Source organism: Lynx canadensis, chromosome D4, assembly GCF_007474595.2.
Source record: "Lynx canadensis isolate LIC74 chromosome D4, mLynCan4.pri.v2, whole genome shotgun sequence".
Taxonomy (NCBI): domain Eukaryota; kingdom Metazoa; phylum Chordata; class Mammalia; order Carnivora; family Felidae; genus Lynx; species Lynx canadensis.
In genome coordinates this window covers 45169966-45182142 of record NC_044315.2, presented here as the reverse complement: position 1 = coordinate 45182142, position 12177 = coordinate 45169966, and the positions used below count along the sequence as shown (strand labels likewise).

The window sequence follows — 12177 nt, the reverse complement described above, 5'->3', positions numbered from 1 at the left end:
TTTTAAGTAATCTTCACACCCAACATGGGGTTTGAACTCACGACCCAGAGATGTAGAGCTACACGTTCCACTGACTGAGCCAGCCAGTTGCTTCTCTTTTTCATTAACATTAGAATGTAAGATATTAATCCCAGGATAATCAAACAAAAGAGGCCCTAAGTTTTCAAGCTCTAATTTATAGAAATGTTGGTTTTTATGAAGACAAACATCCTTAGTATGGTAAACATTACACCATTCAGGATTGTTATTAATTACTGGTCAAACAGTAATTAAAGGACACCTAGTGAGACAAGGGTTGGCAATGTCCCAAAAGCAGATGACAAAATCATTTTGAGCAGCAAGGCAACAATGCCCCAAAGAAAGTTCGAAAGAAACAACTGGCCAGGGTGGCCCTTCTTTCCTAGCAATGCTCCTCTGTGACCAAATGTTCTTATGTTCTCATTCTTAAAGGACTATCCACATCATGTGCATTTTTTAAGAATGTAGGTAACAGCTAATAATGCTCCAGTGGCCATGGCTACCTAGAAGTCTCTGCGTTATCTGGGGAGAAGAGAAGAAAGATGTCGGTAAAACAGTACAGCTTCTTTGGAAAACAGTCTGGCCATCACTCACCCGGTTCAACATAGAGTTATATGATCCAGCAAATGCACTCTTAGATAGACAGCCAAGAAAAATGAAACATATGTCCACACAAGACCGTGCACATGAATGTTCACAGCAACATGATTCATAATAGCCAAAAAAATGGGAAAAACCCAAATGTCCACCCCCTAATGAATGGATAAATAAATCGTGGTATTACCCAGCTATAAAAAATATTGTAGGGGTGTCTACAGTCAGTTCACTAAGCATCCCACTCTTGATTTCAGCTCAGGTCATGATCTCACAGTTCATGAGATCAAACCCCATGTCGGGCTCTGTGCTGACAGCATGGAGCCTGCTGAGGATTCTCTCTTTCTCTTTCTTTCTATGTCTCTGTCTCTCTGCCCCTCCCCTGCTCATGTTCTCTCTCTCTCTCTCTCTCTCAAAATAAGTAAACATTTTTTAACATTGCAAAACAAATAATATATTGATACATGCCACAGCATAGATGAACCTTGAAAACATTATGCTAATGAAAAGCCAGTGACAAAAGGCCACCTATTATATGGCACCTTTTATATGAAATGTCAAGAAAAGGGAAATTTATAGAGACAGAGATATGGAGATATGTGTACTTAACACAGTGTTCTCTCCTCCTAGACTGTGACTTCCTAGGCCCAAAATGGCTCATAAATCTTTATACCCAGAGAGCCTTGAACATCCTGGCTTAAATTGTCAATATTTTTATTTTAAGGTTAAAGCTTTTTGTTTTCTGCCTAAGGAATCCTTGCCTAAAGTTTTCTGTGGTGGCCACAGGGTTTGAGGGGGAAGCCACACCATGACCTCTTCCCTTTCTCTCCTCCCCACCTCTACTCATCAGAGGATGAATAAATGACAATGTGGCAGAACACTTCTGAAAGGCTTCCAACCCTTTCTACTTGAACTTCTTCTGGAAAAGGCAGCAAACTGCATGAGATTAGGAGACGAATGGACCCCTTTTATACCTACAACCCATAAATCTATAAAGTAAAACAAGGACTGTTTTGTTTTATATATATATATATATGGGCCACCTGGGTGGCTCAGGTGGTTAAGCGTCCCACTTCAGCTCAGGTCATGATCTCACTGTTGGTGAGTTCACGCCCCACATCTGGCTCTATGCTGACAGCTCAGAGCCTGCTTTGGTTTCTCTGTCTCCCTCTCCCTCTGCTTTGTGCTCTCTCTCTCTCTCTCTCAAAAATAAATGTTTAAAAATATATACATAAAAGCCAAAAAATGCTGGTTTGGATTTAATATGATCTCAACAAGATGAATTTCAAAAGCACTCATAACAATACACAAATGATATAAAACTAAAACTAAAATATACTTAACTTTTCATAACTTCTACTTAAACATCTATATTGAATTAAATCACCACTCTGCCTCCTTTATTAATAATTCTCTAAAGCCCTAAAGCTAAATGTACATAGGCAAACTCACTACGGGGAAACAATGTAGATTTTTCGTCTCCTTAATGACAACTTGTCATTTTAGGACATAAGGGATTATGGGCTCCTGGTAGCAAGCAGAATGTTCATGACAAAAGAAATGCTACGCTGAAGTTAATGAGGTAGTGACACAACTGAACTGTTCTCCCTGGTAACAAATAATACTGGCAGAAACTTGGGTACAAATTGCAACACTCTTCCTCTTTCTCATGCCCAGGTAAACATGGAAAGTTACTACAACAATAAGTGAACTATTTAATAAGATCATAAAAATATCCTTAAAATTCTAAAATATTTATTCTAAGAACATAATCCAAAAGAAAGTTAAAACTTTACCTCTGTCATGACTTCCTAGACTATTAACTACAAAGCGGGGAAAGTGGGAAGCAACTAAAAACCCAATCAAAAATGAATTATTTGATTACTGATGATACTTTTGCTCAATGGGATTAAGTCATTACAATATGTAGCAACATCGAAAATATTCCCAGCCATGGGGTGCCTGGGTGGCTCAGCCGGTTAAGTGTCTGATTCTTGATTTTGGCTCAGGTCATGATCTCATGGTTGTGACACTGAGCCCCACATAGAGTTCTGTGCTAGGCATGGACCCTGCTTAAGATTCTCTCTCTCTCTCAAAAACAAAACACAAAACAAAAAACAACGATTCTCTCTCCCTCTCCCTGGCCCACCCACCTCATGAGCACTTGTGCTCTCTCTTAAAAAAAAAAAAAAAAAAAAAAATCCCAGTAAAATGTAGAGAAGGTAGAAAAAATATATTTGTAAAGAAAATACAATGGAAAGGAATACGAACAAAATGAAAACGCTTTTGTGACAAGTTTTTCATTTTTTTTCATTATTCAAAGTAAATGTGATGCTCTAAAAACCAAATGTCTACAGAGTGATATAAAAACACTGCAGCGCATCTTTCAAGCTTATCATCTAATTTTTAATCAGTAAAAACACTACAAACAATTTATCTCAAAATATCTTTTTCATTAGGATCTTTATGCAAAGCCTAAGTTATGTAAAAATCTCGTGCAGTAAACCAATCACAAAGGAAACGGAGAAGACGTGTGGGAAATGAGTACAAATATCACACTCATAAAAAGATTTCTTGAATAATATCACACCATAACAAGGTCAACTGAACACAAACATGAGTAATAAAAACACATAGTGGTAGTTTGTGAATTATCTCTCAACAAAGCTAGGGTTTTTTTTTTAAAGGTGATTAAGATGTAGACTTTGAATTCAGACAGATCTGGGGGCGCCTGGGTGGCTCAGTAGGTTAAATACCAGACTTCAGCTCAGGTCATGACCTCACAGTTTGTGGGTTTGAGCCCCGCATCGGGCTCTGTGCTGACAGCTCAGAGCCTGGAGCCTGCTTCGGATTCTGCGTCTCCCTCTCTCTCTGCCCCTCCCCCACTTGTGCTCTGTTTCTCTCAAAAATAAATAAACATGCAAAAAATTTTAAATTAAAACAAATGAATTCAGACAGATCTGGGTTTGAATCTTGGCTCTATCAAGCGTTAACTTAATGACCTCTGGCAATTAATTTAACCACTGTCAGCCTCCCAGAAGAAAACAGTACCTTGCACTCAGAAAGCTTTTTTTTTTTTAAGATTAAATGAGATAATAAATATAATGATTGTAGTATATAACGGTTACTATACAGAAAACACTCAGTAAATCAGTATATGTTTACTAATACTATTATTAAAACATCTCTGATAGTTGTACATAAACCAAAATGAAAACATTCTGCTAATTTCATTAAAAACAAAGAAAACGTAATATGTAGACAGAGTAGTAAAATGGAACATATGGGTCTTCCTCTAATGTTTCATATGTTTTGATAAGCTCCCTTTGTACCAAAAGGTCCATAAAAAAGCTCGTGATTTCCCAGTCTCCTTTACTTTGAAGTACAAGAACATTTACTAATCATTCCTATAGGAACAAAATGCAACTTGGCTGACAAGGCAAGTTAAATGCTATAAAGAAGAAAATAGTCAAAGGATCAGAATAGACATTTCTCCAACAAGACATATAAGTGGCCAAGAAACATAAGAAAAGCTTAGTATCATCCGACAAATGCAAATCAAAGCCTTAAATGAGATCCCACTTCGCATGCACTAGGATGGCTACAGTTAGAAAAAAGGAAAAAGGGGTGGTGCCTGGGTGGCTCAGTCACTTGAGCATCTGACTTCAGCTCAAGTCATGATCTCACAGTTCAGGAGCTTAAGCTCCCTATCAGGCTCTCTGCTGTCAGAGTGAAGCCAGCTTCAGATCCTCTGTCCCCCCTCTCTCTGCCCCTCTCCCACTTGCATGCATGCACGTAAGCGTGCTCTCTCTCAAAAACAAACATTAAAAAAACGAAAGAAAGAAAAACAGGGGGGAAAAAGGCAGCTAAGAAGAAGTGTTGCCGAGGAAGCAGCGAAATTAGAACCTTCATACACTGCTGGTGGGAACGCAACATGGCACAGCCATTTTGGAAAACAGTCTGGCAGTTTCTTAAACAGTTAAACATAGAGGGAGCATGGGACCCAGCAATTCCATTCTTGGGTGTGTACCTCGCCAACAGGAACACATAGGTCTATGCCAAAATCTCTACATGAATGTTCATGGCAGCGTTATTCACAGACCAAAAAAAAAAAAAAAAAAAAAAAAGGAAAACATTCATTGACTGATAAATGGGTAAAATGTAGAGCAGCCATACAGAATATTACCCAACCATAGAAATAAATGATGTACTGATACATGTTATAACATTGACGATGCTTGGGATTCTCCCTCTCTGCCTCTCTCTCTCCCTCTCCCTCTCTCCCCTTGCAGGCACTCTGACTCGCTCTCAAAATAAGTAACAATACACTTTAAAAAAGAAAAAGGAAATTAAGGCAAATGGGGATGGAATGGGGAAAAAAGTGATGAGATGAGAAGCCTGAATGGAAAAAAATATGAAAAAGATAATGCAAAAATATTAATTTTCCTTTTAAAATGGCAAACCCTCAGCTTGAAGGCAGAGGAAGGTTCTTCTTTCAAGCTCATATTTTTCAAAGGAAGGAAGCCTCAAACTAACAAGAGTGTCAGACTCAGAGCGAGTCTTAGATCTACTTTCCTTCTCTTTCATTTATGAGCCATGTGAACCTTGTAAAGTTACTCGAATTACCAGAGCCACTGTTTCTTCAAAACAAAATGAATTCCCCAGGGCACCTGGGCGGCTCAAGTTGATAGAGCATTGGCTCTTGATTTCAGCTCAGGTCATGATCCCAGGGTCCTGGAATTGAGCCCCCTATCTGGCTCTAGCACTGAGCTTGAAGCCTGCTTGAGATTCTCTCTCTGCCCTGCTCCCCTGCTCGCTCACTCTGTTAAAAAAAAAAAAAAAAAAAGAATGAATCCCCACATCACAAAATGTCCAAATTCACATTAGGTACCCAAGAAATGGTAGCTGTAACTTTCACATAGTTCCGTGTACAAAAACAAACAGCAAACAAAAACCATGTGTGAAGTCCTAAATCAATACACCAATAGTGTTAAGAAAAGAGTACGTTTCTTCTCCAGTTCCCGAATGGAAACTACAGTCTTGTCTTTGTAATTAACCAAGATTCCTAGAATTTCCCCTTTCTAATTGTTTAGTAAAGCAGCACAGAAGAACCCCATATTGGAACTACAGTCTTCACCTTGACAGAGCTGACATTTACATGGAATCCATCCTTTCAATCTCTCACTGGAGACCATGATAAATGATTAAGCAGCAGTCATTGCAGGCTTAATCTCGCCCTCCAGGACAAATGAATTTCATGACTGTGACTCCAAACCTGAGGGGTTCCCTGTCAACCTTCAGAAAAAGAGCTCTGCTTCCTATACAAAGGCAAGGATGGGAAAGCCCAACGAAATCCAATTTGGGATGGTTTTCCAAATGAGGTACTTTCCAAAAGATAGGGTTGTTCAATGGTACTCTCTTTTCCCCACTGGTTTCTAAAATTTCACTGTTTTAGGCTTTCTACATTCCTAATTATATTTGACAGTCAAGGATCTAAAAAGCAGTGGATAGACAAATTACTACCAAATGCTACTGGGAAATAGATTTAGAACGATGCTGAATATTTTCATTCTTGAAACGCTTGGCAACCATCAATGTTTCACACATGATATCAATTAGAAGACAGAATAAATGGCCTCACAGAACGCATGCTGGCTTCTGTGGATAGCATGCTGGCAGGAAAAAAAAAAAAGGAGAAAAAGGCTAGGCCAAACTTAGTGGATGTGGCCTGGTGAGAGCCACCAAACTGAGTATATTTTTGCAACTTTAACACACATCGCAGGACATAACAGCAGCAGCTTCACAAATAATGAACACATACCAAAAAAGCTTGGAAAGGCTTAAACAAAACCCAAAGATATATTAATTACCATCAAGGCTCGTCAAGGGGAAACAGATTATTTCTACTTATTTAAATGAACATAGAGCTATTCATGACCAAACATTTTTTTTTTAAGAGCATATTTCTGTTGCCAAAATTAACTGTGATGCAGTCAGTTTGAACAAATTCCACAACCTGGGACACTTGTACTATCCATGAGGAAAAGATGGTAAATAACACTATTTGCCTCTAGTAAATATCAATAAAATAGTGGAGTTGTCCCCCAGACAAGAAAGATGAAAAATAAGGGATGAGATGCGCCACCTGGGTGGCTCAGTCGGTTAAGCGTCCGACTCCTGATTTTGGCTCAAGTCATGATCTCACAATTCATGAGTTCCAGCCCCATGCTGGCAGTGTGGAGCCTGCTTGGGGTTCGTTCTCTCTCTCTCTCTCCCTCCCTCCCCTGCTCTTTCTCAAAATAAATAAATAACCTTTAAAAAAAGAAAAAGAAGGAAATGAAAATAAGTATTCTTTTTTTGTTTTGTTTTGAGTGAGAGAGAGGGAGAGCAGGGGAGGGGCAGGGAGAGAAAGGAAGAGAGAGAGAATCCTAGGCAGGTGCCACATCCCCAGCCCGGAGCCCAATTCAGGGCTTGAACTCACAAACTATGAGATCGTGACATTAATCAAGGGTCAGACACTTAACCAACTGAGCCACCCAGGTGCCCCAGAAAATATTCTTTGTAATAAATGAAGTTAACGGATTGGGGCTGTTGTTTTATGATTTATTCTCACAGAAAGGATTAAAAGAGGTTAGCGTGCCTTTGTTAGAAAGACACGTAGGATTTCTTCTTTCATTTGCAACATGGCAGTTGAAGTGTTTTAAAAGCAAATTTTTGATAAAAATATCATGTGGGATTTGGATTTCATAACATGAAAAGAAACAGAAGGGGAAGGGGTGAGACACAATGGAAAAGTGACGTGCCTTTAACCAAGCAGAGGAAAAAGTATTAAGGTATCAAAGTAAGACACAAGCCTCCTTAATTAAAATACCTAGACATGATGTCTCCATTCCTCCACAAGACGGTGGAACGTGAGAAGCAAAGAAGCTGCTGTAGGCTGAACATTCGTATCCCCTCCAAAATTCATATATTGAAATCGTAATTCTCAAGGCGATAGTTTTAGGAGCTAGGATCTTCAGGGGATGACTAGGTCATGAGGGTAGAGCCTTCATGACTGGGATTGATGCCCATATAAAGAGACTCTGGAGAGCTATCCTTCCCTTTCAGCATGTGAGGTTATGGCAAGAAGAAAGCTATCCATCAAGATAGTGGTCCACGAACCAAGAAGCAGGCTCTTACCAGACAGTGAATCTGGATCTCAAACTTACCAGCCTCCAGACCATGAGAAATAAATGTGTGTTAATAAGCTACCCAGTTTAAGTTATTTGTGTTACGACAACCTGAATGGATTTACACGGCATATGGTACTACGGGTAGAAGTTTGGATCGGGGGACTAGATTTCAACCATCTCAAATTATCTCCTTTAAGTATAGAAAGAGGCGGGGCGCCTGGGTGGCGCAGTCGGTTAAGCGTCCGACTTCAGCCAGGTCACAATCTCGCGGTCCGTGAGTTCGAGCCCCGTGTTGGGCTCTGGGCTGATGGCTCAGAGCCTGGAGCCTGTTTCCGATTCTGTGTCTCCCTCTCTCTCTGCCCCTCGCCCGTTCATGCTCTGTCTCTCTCTGTCCCAAAAATAAATAAACGTTGAAAAAAAAATTAAAAAAAAAAAAAAAAAAAAAGAAAGAGGCAACAAGAGCTTCAGCACTGAAAGGACAGGATCCCATTTGCAGGAAGAAGTCAAGTCACTATCATACATGAGCTGTAGAGAAAAGATTAAACAAGAAACAAATGACTTTGAACCTCCTTGATGGCATGGAGTATATCAAACTGTGTACCAACCTTTCAGGAGCAACCTCAACATTTAAAGAGCACCCGTGTGGGTAGACATTATACCAGGTATGTTTTGTGTGGTGTGTGTGTGTGTGTGTGTGTGTGTGTGTGTGTGTGTGTGTGTGTTGAGTAATCTTTTATCTTCATTTGAAGCAACAGAGGCTCAGAGGTTAAGTAAACTAACCAAAGGACACGTAACTAGTAACTGGTATATATACCAGGTACAGTCCCATGACTGCCCCAAAACGAAAATGCTTCCTACCACATCAGGCAACATTTTTCCTATCTCCAGTACTTCCTCAAGTTAATGGTATCTTAGAGAAACGGAATGAGAAAACTAACGCCACACACTGAGCATTTCTTATGAGTTAATAAGCATCTATAGACAACAGAGCTGTTGAATGGGTGGAGAACACAATGGAATTACAGCCCCAGTCAGACAAAATTACCATTCGTTAGAGGGAAAAAGTTAATTTCGGAAATGAGCTGATTTCTGTTTGGAAAAAATAATGAAAAGGAAATACTCCCAAAATGGTAACAGTGATCACCATTCAGAGGTAAACGTATACAATTCTCTCTTCTCTCAAAGCTTCTACTGAAAACACATTTCAAAATAACGTTAAGAATTATTTATTATGAAAGTAATATAATTATTAAAGTGACACTTTGCAATTCCGGATGACTGACTGACACAGTAAAGAACAAAAGTCCTTGGTCATGTATAGTAGTCCCCTGCTGTAATATGAAACCCTTAACAACTCTGTCAACTACTGGGCATGTGGTCTAAAAGCATTGCCCTTAGCACGCATTGGTTTCTAAACAGTGACAGTGCTCGCTCTCTGCTAAAATAAGTGTTTATCCAAGAGAAAATTACTTTTAGGAGCGCCTGGGTGGCTCTGTTGGTTAACCGTCCGACTTCAGCTCAGGTCGTGATCTCACGGTTTGTGAGTTCGAGCCCCTGTCGGGCTCTGTGCTGACAGCTCAGAGCCTAGAGCCTGATTTAGATTCTGTCTCCTCTTCCCTCTGTCCCTGCTCACTTGTGCTCTCTCTCAAAAACAAATAAACGTAAAAACATTTAAAAAAGGAAAAAAGAAAGAAAATGAGTTTATTCTCATACCAAAATCCTGAGTGAACAACCTCCCTCCAAGGACTATTTTCCTCATTTATAAAATGATGTTATAACCCCTCTATTGCAGAATTAATGAGGAACATAAATGGAAAGTACTTTGCACAAGAACCTGGGCATATAAACACTCAATACAGTCACTGCCTGTATTATTGAATCATTATATTCATTATCATATCAACCATAATTGCCATAAGCTAAGAGAATTCCACCTAGTCTCAGTCACTAAAAGACTACAATTGTGTAAGTATGTTCACTGTGCGAAAACTTTGGTTCGGTTGATAAATGATCACTGACATAATTTTACCGCATTTCTCCAAAACGGTTAAGGATTCTCTCTGCTGTGTTGTGATTGGGGGAGTGGTATGAAGTTCAGGAAACAATTTGGAGGCTCAAGTCTAACATCAATCCATCCCACCCAAACTGATCACCAGGAAAGAAACAATCCTTGGCCAGTCGTCGGGCCAACAATCGTTTTTGCTGGCTATAAAACTCCCGCTGGCTTATGCCAATCCCTTCTCCTCTGCTTCTTAAGCCTCTCTGATCACCAAACTAAGAAGCAAATAGACTCGAGAGCTCCAAGAGCCTAACTCTCCCTTCTACGTTACCAACGACAAGTAAGAACAGGGAACGGCATACAGTGGTTTTCTTTAGCCTCTGGAGCACGTCCACAGAACCCGACATTTCAAGACTCCCCTCCAGAAAGGATTTCTAACGTAGAAGGTCTTGCTTCCCTTCCCCAACAAGAATCCCTGGGAGTGACTATTCCAGCGCTTAGTTACTCGACTCTGAACTTGCAGCCTGGTAACTCGTATGCCTCGTAAAACATTTTCTGCAAAACTATCCAAAACAGTGTTGAAAAGCCTACCTCAGCTTGGCAGAGGGCATGAAGACCTTGTAGCACCAAGGCTGCTGGAGTGGCTTGGTCAGGTTTGGTGCACTCATTCAACACCTGGGAAATGGCTGCCAACATGTCTGCTCCGTGCTGATAGGGCCTGTGAGAAACGATCGTTCAGAGACCAGATTAAAGTCGAAGAGCGCAGGTGCACTCCCAGGACATCTGCCTGAACAGAGAGCGTTCGTGCTTTTCTTTACGCTTGTGCCCACTGAACGCTGACCCTCCGATACGAATGCATGTTTTCGTCAAAGATTCGCATCATCGTCGTTACTGCTGTAACCGGAGACTCATTTCTGATACAGAAATGTTATCCAAAAAAGAGGACCCGTGCTAACAAATGTTACTCTTCCCTAAGCCGTACATCCTATTGTCTGAATTGACACAAACTCAAGTCTCCGGTAATGGTGAAAAGAACTGACTGACCTCACTGAGATTATCAGTAAAAGATAGAGCTATTTCCTGCCTGCCCCTTGCTCTGGTTATCAGCCACTGACTACAAAAGCAGGGATTGCGTATCAGAAGGTCATTTATGACAGTAGCGAAACTAAGGGGGTTACACCTATCACAATAATGATGCTGATGCTGAGGACGATGATAAAAATAATGAAATGAATCGTAACTGACCAAACACCTATCTCATGCCAGGCACTCTGCTGGATTCACGCACTCAGGCTCCTCCTCTCCTCTCCTCTATTCCACATGTCATGTGCTGTCCCCAAAAGGATTTTAACTCCCCAGAGAAATGCTCAGGCCCATCCTTGGCTTTCCCGGTCACCCCTGAATGACGTAATAGTTTTCTCTAACGAAATACCAACTGATAAAACTGCCCGGCTGGATTCTACGGTTCCATTGTCTGGCAAACGGAAATGATTTTCCAAAACTGGAAAGATCTGACAGATCTTGAAGTGGCAACTGAAAGGAACACTGAATATATTCAATAGACTCTGACCCGGGCTGATATTTAACTTTTACTGAACTTCAACTTTAAGTGTGTAAAATTAAAATGTTGGCTAATGGGGTGCCTGGGTGGCTCACTCAGTTAAGCATTCAACTCTTTTTTTTTTTTTAATTTTTTTTAATGTTTTTTATTTATTTTTGAGACAGAGAGAGACAGAGCATGAACAGGGGAGGGGCAGAGAGAGAGGGAGACACAGAATCAGAAGCAGGCTCCAGGCTCTGAGCCATCAGCCCAGAGCCCGACGCGGGGCTCGAACTCACGGACCGCGAGATCGTGACCTGAGCCGAAGTCGGACGCTTAACAGACTGAGCCACCCAGGCGCCCCAGCATTCAACTCTTGATTTCGGCTCAGGTCATGATGTCACGGTTCATGAGTTCAAGTCCCACGTCGGGCTCCATACTGATGTTATAGAATCTGCTTGGGATTCTCTCTCTCTCTCTCTCTCTCTCTCTCTCTCTGCCCCTCCTAGCTTGCATTCTCTCTCTCAAAAAAAATAAAAATAAAATAGAAATGGTGGCTAATAATTCCTTCATCTCTAAAATTTTTTCCATGCCGGTACCTCAAGAGAATCCAAACTCTCAGGTCTTGGGTTATATGTGTGTGACTTGTAGAGTGAGGTTATGTTTGGGTGGCCAAGAGACTGAAGCTTAGAAGAGAAGCAGAATTGCTGAGGTTTAGATCCATGCTGATCCGAGATTTATTTGAAACCGGAATCATCCACGTTACCGCTTCAGGATTAATCCATAATCGACAAGAGCAGAGTCACTTTCCTAAGACCCTCACATCTTCCTATACTCTAGAGCATACATGGGGA

General features: G+C 40.7%; 1 protein-coding gene across 2 annotated transcripts in view; it reads right to left on the bottom strand.

The window, feature by feature from the left end:
* FOCAD (focadhesin) overlaps positions 1-12177 on the bottom strand; it is a 316407-nt gene that overhangs the window by 154743 nt on the left and 149487 nt on the right. For both annotated transcript variants that reach the window (XM_030294286.2, XM_030294287.1), the window contains one exon: positions 10375-10501. In XM_030294286.2, coding sequence (XP_030150146.1) covers positions 10375-10501 — 127 coding nt within the window. The remainder of the gene's footprint in view (positions 1-10374; positions 10502-12177) is intronic.